We start from the raw sequence: 16958 nt of genomic DNA on the forward strand, positions 1-16958 counted from the left end.
AAGGCACATGGCAGCCACCTTGGAGTTTCCTAAAAGGCACCTGAAGGACTCTCAGGCCATGAGAAACAAAATTCTCTGGTCTGATGAGACAAAGATTGAACTCTTCGGTGAAGCATGGTGGTGACAGCATCATGCAGTGGAATGTTTCTCAATGGCAGGAACAAGAAGACTAGTCAGGTTGAGGTAATGATCAATGCACAGAGACATCTTAGATGAAAACGTGCTCCAGAGTGCTCTTGACCTCAGACTGGGAAGGATGGTTCATCTTTCAGCAGGACAATGACCCTAAGCACACAGCCAAGATATCAAAGTAGTGGCTTCAAGACAACTCTGCGAATGTCCTTGAGTGGCCCAGCCAGAGCTCACACTTGAATCCGAATGAACATCTCTGCAGAGATCTGAAAATGTCTGTGCACCGATGCTCCCCATCCAACCTGATGGAACTTGAGAGGTGCTGCAAAGAGAAATGGACAAAAATGCCCAAAGATAGGTGCACCAAGCTTGTTGGCATCATATTCAAGAAGACTTGAGGCTGTAATTGCTGTCAAAGGTGCATCAAAAAAGTACTGAGCAAAGGGTGTGAATACTTATGTACATGTGATCTCCCTTTTTTTTTTTCTTTAACAAATTTGGAAAAATTTCCGAATTAATAAAAAAAAAAAAAAAAAAAAAAAAAAAAAACTTTTCACATTGTCATTATGGGGTGTTATGAGCAGAATTACATGGGAAAAAAAATGAATTTACTCCATTTTGAAATAAGGCTGTAACATAAAAAGTGGAAAAAGTGAAACTCTGACTACTTTCTGGATGCCCTGTAAACTGTCACAAAAAACAAAGCAGTATAATTTGTCAGCTCTATTAAAAAGACGAGGTAGCACAAACACATTGCCTTCATTTATTCCTCGTCTACACCAGACTGAGACCTATATAAGACCTACAAGATCATGACATTTTGTCAACTCTCACAAGTCTTGGCTGGCCTCCGTTGTGATCTGTTATTTGCATTTATACCAGACCTGCATTGTGACTGAATTGCGCAAGTGAAAAAGTTAATATCCACTATCATTGATGCAACCCCATAGAGTCACACACACTCACAACATGAATGACGATAACTGACGCACTGCTGTAAGAAGCAGCTGTAAAGAATGACCATTTTGAGTCATTTCAGTGAGCAGCACTTTACGACTGACATCCAGTAATTAGGGTGAAATTCTTTTCTCATGACGCTGACAGTTTGGCAGGTCTGTACTCAAACACTGACATATAGCAGATATATAACAAATTAACTGCAAATGATATATCTCAAAACCAAATTCTTTTCTGTTCAAGTAACGTAGAAAAACCTGGCACATTGTTTTGTTAAAAACGAGGAAAAGAAGGATTTTAGCTACGCAAACTCAGGAAAAATGTCAAGCTTTTCATTGGGAAGACCCAACTGAGCCACCATTGATGACAATAATAATAACAACAACTAGTTCTTAAAATGTGGATTTTTTTTTTTTGTTTACCACATTGTGCCATCAAATATTTTATACAAAACCACATTGTAACCATTGTACAGTACGGAGAAAATTGTAGGCACCTCTGTGTTTTGAATATTAGGTTTCGTTTCCCCCCTTCATCACCTTGTCAAAAGATTTCCAAAAACACACCAGCCTTTAGTGTTATTAAAGCTAACTAGTGTGTTTCTCGTGGGGATCCACGGGCTCTAGATTGGGTAGCGTTTGTAAAGTCGCTGACATTTTTTAAGAGCAGTGGTGTCAAAAGTACACACATTTGTTACTTAAGTAGAAGTATAGATACTGCAGTTTAAAAACACTCTGGTAAAAGTTGAAGTATCAACTTGACCTCTTTACTCAAGTAAAAGTGAAAAAGTATGTGCTCCAAAACCTACTTAAAGTATAAAAGTATAAAGTAACCTTTAAAAAAAAAAAAAAAAAGGTAGATGCCACTATATGAATTGAAAGCTTAATTTAAAAACTGATTCGTTCTACATGTGGCCCAAGACCCAAAACCCCAAATTACCCCCCAACACCACCTGCACGAAAATGTTTCAATTCTCGAAGCTCTGAAATGCAAACTGGGACTATTCCAGACAATAAACTGCAGTGAGTGCAGCATCCATTTAGTGAAGGAAAAAAAAAACAAAAAAACACAACTTTCCTTATTCAAATTAATTCCAGTAGTATTCTGCTCTTACTAGGATGCAGCAGTTTTCTAGTTTGGCAGATAGTTCTGGAGGAAATCACTGAAGAAATTAACAAACTGAAAATATGGTTTGACTGAAACAAACGGTCATTAAACTTAAATAAAACAGGGATGAAATGGAGGAGTAAGAGTCACTAGGTGTTCACAGGAAACATTTATGTACGTATGTATTTATTTATGTTGGATGGGCCGCCAGAAGAGGAGGTACTGCTGGCCCACCACCAGAGGGCGCCCTGCCTGAAGTGCGGGCTTCAGGCACACGAGGGCGCTGCCGCCACTGACACAGCCGGGAGTGACAGCTGTCACTCATTAATTCCTGACAGCTGTCACTCATTCTTCATCATCTCACTCCATAAAACCCAGACGTCATCTCCACCTCATCGCCGAGATATCGTACTTCTTTGGAGGTAATCTTCTCTGCCAGTATTCTGTGATTTCAGGAGGTATTGTTTTGCAGCTGTCAACCAGAGGACCGGCGTGGGTCGCGACTGTTTCGTCCTACGTCTGTCAGATAAGTGGTTAAACAGACGCTGCACGAGTGTGTGTTAGAGGTGGAGGTGGCATTCCCACCGTTGTTGTTACGGGGTGTACACACACCCACACTTGACTGTCTTTGTTCTTCGCCAGCAGTACCAGATCCGACAGTCGGGGACGGTGATCACCTGGGAATTCGGGACTTGGCGGCTCCAGTATTCACCAGGTTCGGTGGCGGCGGAAATCGTGTGGTTCCGGCTCTTCTCAGGACAGACGTCTTCTATCCTCAAGCCTGCCCACACGTCACCTTTGTGGATTGACTGTAATCATATTCTGAGATTGTCTGTGTATTCGTTGTGCACCTTCACAACATTAAATTGTTACTTTTTGGCTCATCTATTGACCGTTCATTTGCGCCCCCTGTTGTGGGTCCGTGTCACTACACTTTCACAACAATTTATGTATGTTCATTGTTAGTTGCTTTTATATTTTCTGTTGTGTTTCTATTCAGGTTCTTTTTGCCTCTTTCTCTAGAATTGTATATAATAATAATTAGATTATTAATATATAAACAAAAATAAATTTAAGAAATATTACAATTTGAAAACAAATGCACCCGAACGTGATGAGAGTTGCAATTGCTAAATGCTAACTTTTAACATTGAAAATGCCATAGACATGCTAACGCGTTAGCGTCGCTCCCGTTTTTAAGTTATAAAATACATCTATCAACTGCTTCAGAAGACCATAACAGGTCGATTTAACATAGAAAAGGTAAATAATACTCACAGAAGTATGCTCTTTAGGGTTTTAGCGGGGGGAAATTAAGCGAAAGAAAGAAAGAATAAACGAAGCAATGGTCGAAGCATTGCTTCAATCTGCGAACCACTGCTTGGTTCACGGTTCAAAGCAAAGCCGCGCTGCAGAAAAGTTGATTACAGGTGCACATGACGTGAAATATATATATATATATATATATATATATATATATATATATATATATATATATATATATATATATATATAAACATTAAACTGAAGCCAAGAGTAACAAGGCTGTTTGTTTTAAAAATGTAAGGAATAGAAAGTACAGATACTTGTGTGAAAATGTAATGAGTAGAAGTCAGAAGTAGGCAGAAAAATAAGTAATGGAGTAAAGTATAGATACCTAAAAAGTGTACTTAAGTACAGTAACGAAGTATTTGTACTTCGTTACTTGACACCTCTGTTTAAGAGTGGTAATAAACTATGCAAAGTTTCTATAATGAGTTGGAAATCTCAACAGTGTTTATAGGAAGAAATCAACCCTTTTATTTCCTGTTAATTACAATTTTTTAATGTTAATTTACCGTCTTAATGCAATTAGAAATTGTTTAGGTTCTTATGTACACACTATTATTATTATCATCATCATCATCACTTATATTTTGTCATTTGATTTTTAAATGGACCACAACTCTTGTGTATGTTTAACATATTTACACTTGTTATGTATTTGCATTGAACTTACTAAATAAAATCACGCACGCACGCTTTTAATACACAGATGATTTACCGCCCCCTGCTGGATTGGCATGTGCATCCAGAATGTAAATATCAACATCCATTGTTAAATGGACTGCATTTATATAGCACTTTTCCATCTGCATCAGATGCTCAAAGCACTTTACACATCAATGCATCACATTCACCCCGATGTCAGGCTGTTAGGGGATTAAGGACGTTGCCCAAGGGCCCTTAGTGATTTTCCGATCAGGCTTGGATTTGAACCAAGGATCCTCTGCTCTCAAGCCCAACGCAGACCATCACCTCCCCCATGTATCATTGTTCAGTGTTGTTAGCTAATATTCGTGATAAAAATATTAGTCCCCTCAACAATCTGTTTTGGCCGTGTTCATCCTTGACCCAAAGTACATAAGCATACCAAACAGCAAATGTCAGCAGTTTACCCATGATCAAAGTTGCACGCACACACATTTTTTACTCACACACAAACAGACATGGTGGCAGAAGACATCAAATGCAGTATCCTTCTCACTCATGGTAACGGCAACATGACACTTAACTAAACTTCTTTCGGCTGCTCCCGTTAAGGGTCGCCACAGCAGATCAATCGTTTCCATCTCACCCTGTCCTCTGGCACACCAACTACCTGCATGTCCTCCCTCAGCACATCCATAAAGCAACAATGTCCATTGCTCACTGTTGTTAGCTAATATCGCTAATTTCTTCAAAAATATTAGTCCTGTTAACTTTCTGTTTTTGCAGTGTTCATCCTTGACCTAAAATACATAAGCATACCAAACGGCAAATGTCAGCTCTTCCCAGTTTCTCCGTGATCTAAGATACACATTGGCTATTATAATATAGATAATAATAAAAAATATTGTCTAGCATCTTACCATACGAGGTCTGTTAGAAAAGTATCCGACCTTTTTATTTTTTTCAGAAACTATATGGATTTTAATCATGTGCGCTTGCATCAGACAAGCTTGAACCTTTGTGCGCATGCGTGAGTTTTTTCACGCCTGTCGGTTGCGTAATTCGCCTGTAGGCAGGCTTTGAGTGAGCACTGGTCCACCCCCCTCGTCGGATTTTTATTATTTAGGAATGGCGGAGTGACTGCCGCTTTGTTCCATGAAAATTTTTTCAGAAACTCTGCCAGACAGCCAGATGGAAACCATTTGGAAGATTAAAATGGCTTTCGGTGAAGATTTTATCGGTATCACATGGATTAAGGACCATTAAAACTGGATTAAAAACGGCCCACAGCGGCGGAGGGCGCATCGCGCCCCGAGCGGCCATCGACAGGCTGGAACAAGCAAATCACTTCCAAATTTAAGGCTCTGTTGATGCAGGACATCGTGTGACTAGCAGAGAAGTTTCAGAAGAGGTCGGGATCAGCACTTTATCGGCACATTCCACTGTTAAAGGAGATTTTGTAATGAAAGACGTGCGGACGGATTCGCGCGTCATGACGCAGCCGCTCATGGCGCGGGACAAACAACACCTCCGTGTTGGAAGTCTCACAGGACAAGTTGGAACATGCCCAGCTGTTAAACAATTTCTTGGATACTCACTCAACTGAAAAGCCACCGAAAGCCATCTGAATCTTACGAATGGTTTCCAACACGGAGGTGTTTGTCCCGCGCCATGAGCGGCTGCGTCGTGACGCGCGAATCCGTCCGCACATCTTTCATTACAAAATCTCCTTTAACAGTGGAATGTGCCGATGAAGTGCTGATCCCGACCTCTTCTGAAACTTCTCTGCTAGTCACACGACGTCCTGCATCAACAGAGCCTTAAATTTGGAAGTGATCTGCTCGTTCCAGCCTGTCGATGGCCGCTCGGGGCGTGGTGCGCCCTCCGCCGCCGTGGGCCGTTTTTAATCCAGTTTTAATGGTCCTTAAGCCATGTGATACCGATAGAATCTTCACCGAAAGCCATGTGAATCTTCCAAATGGTTTCCATCTGGCTGTCTGGCAGAGTTTCTGAAAATATTTTCATGGAACAAAGCGGCAGTCGCTCCACCATTCCTAAACAATAAAAATCCAACGAGGGGGGTGGACAACTGCTCACTCAAAGCCTGCCCACAGGCGAATGACGCAACTGACAGGCGTGAAAAAACTCACGCATGCGCACGAAGATTCAAGCTTGTCTGATGCAAGCGCACATGATTCAAATCCATATAGTTTTTTAAAAAAATAAAAAGGTCGGATAGTTTGCTCACAGACCTCGTATGATAATTTGAAAAATATTTGTCTGTTTGCTTTGGCCAATTTTCACAAAAACTGGCATGTGGATGCAGGTATAACAGGGAATTACCCTTAAAGAGTTAGGTTAGGTGACAGTTAAAGTCACTGGGATCAAAGGCCAAAAACTAACCTACTCAGCTTGGCACACACATTGAGGTGGGCTCCAGAATTGGCCAGCAGGGTCAAATATGCCAAAGGTCAATCACTGAGATCATAATCATGTCATGTCTGTCTGTCTACTTGCTGACAGACTCGTCCCTGGTCCTGGTCCAAAGTTGGCACGTCAATGACGAGGACCAAAAAAAAAAAAAAAAAAATGTCCTTTGTGAATTCATTAGGACAAAGGATCAAGCAATTTGGTTTTCAACCCGATTTGGACCACATGTGGCACATTATTTCCATGGGAAGGTCAGCCACAAGTCAATCATTTGGGTGAAGATCAAGGTCATTGAGGTCAAATGTCAGCTTCCTGTAGCCCTTATTATATTATTACCTCACAATGAAAAAGATTTGGAGAAGAAAACAAAAAAGGTACAGTTTAAGTTTAAACCACTAAAAGACAAAATGATGCTTTGCAATCTAATGCAATAATAAGTATAATAAAACAGAAACACATTTGTGCATATAAAACAATTCTATCACTGCCAATAATGGTTTCCATATGTCCAATAAAAGCGTGAAAAATTGTTCTTTTCAATAAACATGGAGTTTTGTTTCCTTGCCACATATTCATGTGATTTTCTTCATTTCATCCATTGTAATCCACCAAAGGACGCAATTCACAAGATGCTCTTCTGTTTTTTGAAAATCATCTCAAACTTAGTTAAGTTTGAGTTATTTAACCAAAGTAGCACATGTATTTATAATGAATTAATGTGAGCCGAACAGCAGGAAGTAGACTCACTACTTTTACAAAGTGCAGAACTCTTTAATCGGCTGAGGTGCAACTTCGCAAACACTCAATTTCAGATCCTCTCTGTTGTACAGTGAAAGCAAATGATTGGTTGAAATTATGACTGTGGTCAGGTGACAGGTTTGGAGACTTAGATATCAAATAAAAAGATGAAAAAAAAATATGTGCATGTGTGATGCGAGAAAATCAACGGTTTTGATCCTGTATACACCAAATTTGGGGCGCTGATGGTTTGGGTCACTGGCTCCTTATGAACATATTTAAAATACATTTGCACAAAATATTTACATTTGTTCCTCTATATTGTTAAGTAAATTGGCGACCACTGTGGCTATAAATACTTTAACAGCCACCCCATAAGTGGTTAAAGAGGTGGAGCCTGGGGCCACCCTGACAGAGTTACCAAACAGGCCAACGTTGGTTCAGGCTTTACAGTTAATCAAACCATATCTTGTTAACTTGGCAATGGTTTTCTTGATGGCTGGCTTGGGTGAGATATTAAAAATTACACTGAGGATATTGTTGGTAACTAAGTATTATTACAGCAGTGAAGTGACATCCTAACCCTAATAGTTAAATAACCCAAATCTTTCACAGATACATGAACCAAAGAAATAACTGAAACAAGAAATGTTTGATATGAAGGGAGTGAAAAAACAAAAAATCTTGTTCACCCCATCGGAGATTCAGACTTCAGTCTTGCGCATGACAGGCGGAGATAATTACCACTATGCTAACGAGGAGCTAGCAAACAAGCACAGTCTCGCGGAACATCAATTACGGCGGCTGCCGTAAGCGTAGGATGAAGATTTAGGGTTATGGCTGCCGTGACTGTAACCACTTTGTAAATATTATGACCAGATTACTGCCTCTGTAGTTACTGTGGAGCTAAACTACGGTACCTGCTAACGCGTTAACATAAACATAAATTACACTCAAAGGAAATACTGGAGCACAGACTTCTTAGATGATTGGTTCAGACAGTTAACCGACAATTAACACAACAAACCATATTACCACAGATATCTGTAATAAAATGCTTAGAAAGGAGGAACCCAATCCTAATGCCAGCATTGTTTTGTTATTTTTCATTTATCTGACCTGTAGTTGAAAACACTCAGGCCCCCCACACGCAGAGATGCACATTTCAAAGTGTTCTTAAGTTTGGAAAGAGTTGATACACAGTAAATGATGTGATGCATCAAAATGAACAAACTGATCACATCATCACATTTATGTGTTCTGCTCATTTGATGAGTTACAAGACCATCATCACATCTAGTGTTACTGAGTTATTGCTGAGAAAAGCTGTAGTTGCACAACTGACTCATCTACAGTTTTACAAGTGGGAATAAATACATAAACTGCGCATATTACTTGTTATTATTATAATCCAGATTCCAGGTGGAATTGCTGTGATTTGTCAGATTTACGTGTGTGTGAGGTGTGAGTCTTACCTTTCCCACAGGCTCCCCGCTGGATGAGGACCACAGGCGGCTGCTGCAGCCTTTGCGCCCGGTGGCTGACCCGCTTCAGCTCGCAGATGTTCCGGTAGGACACTCCGTCGCTTCCACACACCGGCTCGGTGGCTTTACACACGCAGATCCCACTCTTACTTCTCCTCCTGACCGTGACGGTGTAGGCCAGCCCCCCGGTCACCGAGCACTCCAGCCCCTCCGCGCACACCGGGTCCCCGAGCTTCCCGCTGCCGCCGCACGCTTCCCCCTCGCCGGACGCGCACACCGGGCAGCAGCGGCACGCGTCGAGGGCTTGACCCGCCGGGCAGTCCGCTGGGATCCGAGGACACATAGTCTTGTCGCAGCGCGCGGGACATCCGACAACAAACCGGCCGGAGATCTGCGCGTCCACCGGCACGGACGCAAAGGCGACGATTACGCACAACAGCAAAAGGCAAAACATCTTTAAAATGAATGTTGTTGTTGGTTTGTTTGTTTGTTTGTTTGTTTTAAGAAGAGAGCGGCGGCAGTCTGCTCTCCGCGTGCAGCGCTACGGGATGAGAGAGCTCGGGAACGCTGAAGGAGGGGAGTCACTTTAAACCAAAGTCACCGCGCAGCCAATTACGCGCCTTTACGTTTGCACTGGCGCCGCGCCAACAAGCAATTTACTGCCAACCTGCTGATTGGTCTGTTTGTGTTCCGTCCAGTAAATACAATATGATTAAAAATAAAACAAAACAAAACGTTTAAATATTTGGTTTTTGACATTTTTCAAAATAGTGTAATTATTTCAACCATAGGCACAATTTTGTATAGATATTTTGACGCACCTGCTGTTACTCAGTAAAAACATGTTTTGGTCTTCATAAATAAAATTAATTGATAGATCAATTGAAAAGCTACTGTGTGTAGGATTTAGTGACATCTACTGGTGAGGTTGCAGAGTGCATTATGCTGTCACCAGCTGTGATTTTGTTTCCCTTCACATTTTTGCTTCTGTGGTGATGGGGATTTGTCCTCCCTTGCCTTCTCTTGTGATAAGCAGTATGTATAATCCTCCATTTGACAAAAATGCAGGTTCTCAAATGGGTTCATCTCCACCAGCAGCCAGTAGACGGCATATACAACTACAGATTCCTCTTGTTTTCTTCAGTCATCTGCCATTCTGCAAAATGTGAACATGTCATGAAGACTTTTTTTTAAGTCATAACTGCATCAATTTCAATGCAACTGCAGTGAAATCGCATCAAGAGTCGAGGATAGGCAGCCTGTTAAAAACACCTCATGCTCCTCTAGAGTCAGTTTGCTGCAGGCTCAGCATGTGTCTGTCCAAACATGGAAAAGATCTCTCACCACCACCAGGAGTTGAGGACAAAGTGTCAGTCACCTCTTCCTGTGCCGCTGTGAGCCCACTGAACTGAGCGTGGTGCTCAAAGTGAGTGCGCAGCCGAGCTGGCTGAAAGTCCAAAACTCCAGAAAATGAGTATTCCAGACTCCTTATGAGCATCTGCTCAGTGGGACCACTGATCTGAATGAATATGAGTCAGTGGGTAGAAAAAATGTATTTATCCCAAAAGGGTCAGATAAAATTGTGTTTCTAGCCTCTCACCAGACAATGTAGAGATCATTTTAACAAAGAATTTGAAGTTATACTTATAACAGCTTTGCTCCATTTTTCGTTTACTTTTCATGATTTTGACAAAGGCCTTTTTTGTTCACCAACACTGTTCAAATAGCAATTTAATATAACTAATTTTGTTATGTGTCGACGCGGGTTGAGAAGCGGACCTGCGTCAGACGGAACCCAGCGCTAAAAATAACCAGAAAGCGGTTCCAATAACAAAAACAATGTATTTATTCACCCGCTAGTGCACAACAAAGTGTAAAAACCAAAATAGCATCCCTCTGGTGGAGTGAAGGCTGGCACGCTCTCCAGCGCCCAAAAGGATCGAAGCCCGGCGCTCCTGGACCCACTACCACCGCCAAACACCCCCCAGGTGGACACGACAAACCGACTCTCTGTGAAGCATAGAAGAGGTAAGTCAGCAGTTATAACTAATATCCTTCAAAAAGACACACACTATCAGCAACACATGCAGGTCTGTATTTTAAGCTTTACGTAAATGAGCAGCTCTCTCACAACAGGTGGAGGATCACTTATCCGCATGCCACAGCAGTGAGAAGCAAGCAGCACAATTCTCATCACAATTCAAGTATACTGCATAACAAAATACCAAGTTACTATCCACAATTAGTCAAACACTTAATCACCTTTAATGTGTGCTGACAGCATGTGTCCTCACCCTTCCTTGCTTCACGGGCTCGATGTGTCAAACCCAGGCGCGGTCCTCAGCGTCTCACAAACGAACATCACAAGGTCGAGTTCCCGGCGGTTCTGCTTGAATCACACACGACTTAAATGCAGAACGCCATCCAATTATCTGCTTCAGCTGAAAGTCTTTAAGGTTGCATGTGAGCACCATTCACAGGTGCTGCACATGATGTTGATGAGGGTGAAAGATTCTTCAGCCAGCACCTTCTCCACAGACAAATCAGCTCTCATGCCACCTGGAGAGCAAAGAAAAGAAAAGAACACCAAAATATCCAGCCACACCCCCCAACACACAACAAATTTATTTTAAAATTTTATGCAAAACACTGGACACCTTGTTTTCATTCAGGACCACAGGGATGCTTTTTTTCTGATCCAAACTGCGACTTACTGTACCCACATGTTGGAACGCCCCTTTTGAGCACCCACCTCCTACCCACCCTAAGGTTTTTTCATTAAAGTTAAATAAATATGCACCCTAAAACAAATTTTGTGACCCTAACACATCATAAAAAGCAAAACATTGAGTTTTAATGTTTTCCTCTGCTTCGTACCCATGGCAATGTCATCAGTGTGCTTGGGTAGCAGTCGCACACCAATGACATCAATTTGAGAGCTTTCAATACTACATTTGCACATAACATCTGGCACTCAAACAGGTGAGTTATTTGCGATTTATCTTTTATTTGTGATTAAATCAGACATTTTATTGTAATACAGGTGAACCCTGTTAACTCATAAAACTCATTTTCATCTAATTTAACCATTTTTCAAAGGGGCAGGTGCGAGTATAAATTCGCCCCACACGCAAGGGGCAGGCACGGGCCTCGGGCACAAGGGGCGGGAGTGTGTATAAATTTTGGCCCAATCTGAACCAAATCAGATCATTCTTTCATTGTAATAGAAGCGTGTAGTCTCTGCAGCAGGTTCTACAAAGATTTTCAAGCAAGCAAGTTCGGTTGTTAAAGCAAGCAAGTTTTCAAGTGCACAATTGGCCATCATGTCCGGTCATGGGAAGGATCTAAAGAGGAAGGTCACATCCACATCTGTAAACAAAAAAACTTTGAATTGTCCAGAATCATCTGCACTGACGAAGCCCTCATTGCTGAAGTGCAACAGCCCGAAGACAAAGAAGATTCTGAATCCACTCCAGATGAAGAAATCAGCACCATCCAGGAAGGAATCACGCTTCAAATGGTCATAACTATTGCAATATGGCAAGTTAAGAAGATTTTTTTTGCTCATCTACAACCCCTGGCAAAAATTATGGTATCACCGGCCTCGGAGGATATTCATTCAGTTGTTTAATTTTGTAGAAAAAAAGCAGATCACAGACATGACACAAAACTAAAGTCATTTCAAATGGCAACTTTCTGGCTTTAAGAAACACTATAAGAAATCAGGAAAAATAATTGTGGCAGTCAGTAACAGTTACTTTTTTAGACCAAGCAGAGGGAAAAAAATATGGACTCACTCAATTCTGAATAATAAATTATGGAATCACCCTGTAAATTTTCATCCCCAAACTAACACCTGCATCAAATCAGATCTGCTTGTTAGTCTGCATCTAAAAAGGAGTGATCACACCTTGGAGAGCTGTTGCACCAAGTGGACTGACATGAATCATGGCTCCAACACGAGAGATGTCAATTGAAACAAAGGAGAGGATTATCAAACTCTTAAAAGAGGGTAAATCATCACGCAATGTTGCAAAAGATGTTGGTTGTTCACAGTCAGCTGTGTCTAAACTCTGGACCAAATACAAACATGGGAAGGTTGTTAAAGGCAAACATACTGGTAGACCAAGGAAGACATCAAAGCGTCAAGGCAGAAAACTTAAAGCAATATGTCTCAAAAATCGAAAATGCACAACAAATGAGGAACGAATGGGAGGAAACTGGAGTCAATGTCTGTGACAGACCTGTAAGAAACCGCCTAAAGGAAATGGGATTTACATACAGAAAAGCTAAACGAAAGCCATTATTAACACCTAAACAGAAAAAAACAAGGTTACAATGGGCTAAGGAAAAGCAATCGTGGACTGTGGATGACTGGATGAAAGTCATATTCAGTGATGAATCTCGAATCTGCATTGGGCAAGGTGATGATGCTGGAACTTTTGTTTGGTGCCGTTCCAATGAGATTTATAAAGATGACTGCCTGAAGAGAACATGTAAATTTCCACAGTCATTGATGATATGGGGCTGCATGTCAGGTAAAGGCACTGGAGAGATGGCTGTCATTACATCATCAATAAATGCACAAGTTTACATTGATATTTTGGACACTTTTCTTATCCCATCAATTGAAAGGATGTTTGGGGATGATGAAATCATTTTTCAAGATGATAATGCATCTTGCCATAGAGCAAAAACTGTGAAAACATTCCTTGCAAAAAGACACATAGGGTCAATGTCATGGCCTGCAAATAGTCAGGATCTTAATCCAATTGAAAATCTTTGGTGGAAGTTGAAGAAAATGGTCCATGACAAGGCTCCAACCTGCAAAGCTGATCTGGCAACAGCAATCAGAGAAAGTTGGAGCCAAATTGATGAAGAGTACTGTTTGTCACTCATTAAGTCCATGCCTCAGAGACTGCAAGCTGTTATACAACCCCTGGCAAAAATTATGGAATCACCGGCCTCGGAGGATGTTCATTCAGTTGTTTAATTTTGTAAAAAAAAAAGCAGATCACAGACATGACACAAAACTAAAGTCATTTCAAATGGCAACTTTCTGGCTTTAAGAAACACTATAAGAAATCAAGAAAAAAATATTATGGCAGTCAGTAACGGTTACTTTTTTAAACCAAACAGAGGAAAAAAAATATGGAATCACTCAATTCTGAGGAAAAAATTATGGAATCACCCTGTAAATTTTCATCCTCAAAACTAACACCTGCATGAAATCAGATCTGCTCGTTGATATTGACCCTATGCCACGACATTGACCCTACGTGTCTTCTTGCAAGGAATGTTTTCGCAGTTTTTGCTCTATGGCAAGATGCATTATCATCTTGAAAAATGATTTCATCATCCCCAAACATCCTTTCAATTGTCAAAAATATCAATGTAAACTTGTGCATTTATTGATGATGTAATGACAGCCATCTCCCCAGTGCCTTTACCTGACATGCAACCCCATATCATCAATGACTGTGGAAATTTACATGTTCTCTTCAGGCAGTCATCTTTATAAATCTCACTGGAACGGCACCAAACAAAAGTTCCAGCATCATCACCTTGCCCAATGCAGATTCCAGATTCATCACTGAATATGACTTTCATCCAGTCATCCACAGTCCATGATTGCTTTTCCTTAGCCCATTGTAACCTTTTTTTTCTGTTTAGGTGTTAATGATGGCTTTCGTTTAGCTTTTCTGTATGTAAATCCCATTTCCATTAGGCGGTTTCTTACAGTTCAGTCACAGACGTTGACTCCAGTTTCCTCCCATTCGTTCCACATTTGTTTTGTTGTGCATTTTTCGATTTTTGAGACATATTGCTTTAAGTTTTCTGTCTTGACGCTTTGATGTCTTCCTTGGTCTACCAGTATGTTTGCCTTTAACAAGCTTCTCATGTTTGTATTTGGTCCAGAGTTTAGACACAGCTGACTGTGAACAACCAACATCTTTTGCAGCATTGCGTGATGATTTACTCTCTTTTAAGAGTTTGATAATCCTCTCCTTTGTTGCAATTGACATATCTCGTGTTGGAGCCATGATTCATGTCAGTCCATTTGGTGCAACAGCTCTCCAAGGTGTGTTCACTCCTTTTTAGATGCAGACTAATGAGCAGATCTGATATGATGCAGGTGTTAGTTTTGGGGATGAAAATTTACAGGGTGATTCCATAATTTTTTCCTCAGAATTGAGTGATTCCATATTTTTTTCCCCTCTGCTTGGTCTAAAAAAAGTAACCGTTACTGACTGCCACAATTTTTTTTTCCTGATTTCTTATAGTGTTTCTTAAAGCCAGAAAGTTGCCATTTGAAATGACTTTAGTTTTGTGTCATGTCTGTGATCTGATTTTTTTTCTACAAAATTAAACAACTGAATGAACATCCTCCAAGGCCGGTGAGTCCATAATTTTTGCCAGGGGTTGTATCTATAAAGCAAGATACGTGTGTGTGCATGTAGCTTGCAGATCTCTGTCAGATCAGCCTCAGCTTTCAGATATGGCTTGTGCATGGTACAATGATGTGCATTCTTTATTATGAAAAGTTTTGGGATTCATTTTCAAAACCTTTATTTTGAAGTCATTACTGGCGGAACATTCTCACGCGCGAGCTCCCACTTTTCTATAGGAATACATACTTCCTATGGGCACTGCACTAGTCTTCATTAACTCTCGCTTTCAGCTAAATCACAGGTCGATTTCGTGGACCCCAACTTGCGAGAGTTAACGGCGTTTACCTGTATATAGAAGCATAGACATTCTGACAAACTTAGTGGCTGTGCTCATGCATCCACACACTCCATTCCGGCAGAATTTCACACCAAACGTCCATTATCCGATTCAAACCATGATCCATGACACTCCTACTAAAATGCCAGTCAGATGGATGGAAGGACACATAGCAGATTAGGAATACACCTCCAGTGACTTCTGTTTCGTCAGAGGAATAAAAAACAGAGCATCAAGCAAACAAGCTTATATTAAATTAACAGAATGCTTTCAGCATTTTAAAAGTTTCAGCTCTGTACTTTATGCAATGTTGATCCTTTAATGAGCTGTTAGGAAAGTGCTGCAGCACTGCAGGCCATCAAGGTCAGAATTAACAGCTAGCAGAAAAGCAATTAGACCTTAAACTGTGCATGTGCTTGCTCGTTTGGTGTTCGATCAGCATTGAAATAAAAAAGAAAGAAAAAGCAGTAGAAGGTTGTTTAGTGTGTCGCAAAGCTCAGCAGACATCCTGCAGCAGGACTGAGTTTTTGTTGGTCCCTTGATAAATTACTCACCGCTGGCATCAGCACAAACTTTGAGGAAAACCAGCAGATGAAAACATTATTTGAAATATGGGATTTAGTGTTAATGCGGCACTTTCACATACTCTGTGTAAATAACACTAAAATTTGTTTTAATTGGAAAATTGCATGCGTGCATCATTCAGTCTTTCATTATGCTGTAAGGGGTTACAGTCATGCAGGAGCCAGAGGGTCCATAAATCACAAGTGTGAATTAAAGACGGGCTGCTTAATAACGGTTCACGCTACATTTTTAAATCTCACTGTGGTCAAATTATTTCAGTACTTTTCAACACCAGACTGACATTTCATCACGTACCAGCAAACGACACCCTGTTCACTTCAGATCCCCGCTGTGTGAAGTGAAACAGTCCAGCAAACAGATGAATCAGTGTCATAAAGTGTTCCAACACTGTGATTCATTACAGCGTCATGTTTTAATGGATTTTGGTTCAAATGTGGTTGTTGGATGAATTCCCCCCATGCATTGCTGCTGAGAGAATGGAGCCAGTTCAGGGTCGAGACCCCTGATGGTGTGCCTGGTCTCAAGGCAACACAACCCTTGATATCCAAACCAGCAATTAGAGAGGTGCACAAAGATATGGGGACTATATAATATTTAAAATATTTAATATATAATATTGAAAAATCTACAGCTTCTTTCCTGCATTTTAAGGCAATCAGGGAAGCTCAATACTGACTAGTCACTGTTTTTACTACATTTTTTATTGTAAACATGGGAAATCTTTTGATTCTACTTACAGCAGCATTCATTAATCAGCCTTGGTTTGTGCAAGACCTTTTCCATATTTTAATCACACTTTAGATCAGTGGCTGGGGTGAATGCAAC

At 40.8% G+C, this 16958-nt stretch overlaps 1 protein-coding gene across 1 annotated transcript in view; it reads right to left on the reverse strand.

The window, feature by feature from the left end:
• LOC117523542 (serine protease HTRA1A-like) overlaps nt 1-9273 on the reverse strand; it is a 98504-nt gene extending 89231 nt beyond the window's left edge. The window contains exon 1 of the mRNA XM_034185107.1: nt 8811-9273. Within this exon, the coding sequence (XP_034040998.1) occupies nt 8811-9273 (463 nt within the window). The remainder of the gene's footprint in view (nt 1-8810) is intronic.
• Between the last annotated feature and the right edge of the window lie 7685 nt (nt 9274-16958).

This window comes from Thalassophryne amazonica, chromosome 13 (assembly GCF_902500255.1).
Source record: "Thalassophryne amazonica chromosome 13, fThaAma1.1, whole genome shotgun sequence".
NCBI lineage: Eukaryota > Metazoa > Chordata > Actinopteri > Batrachoidiformes > Batrachoididae > Thalassophryne > Thalassophryne amazonica.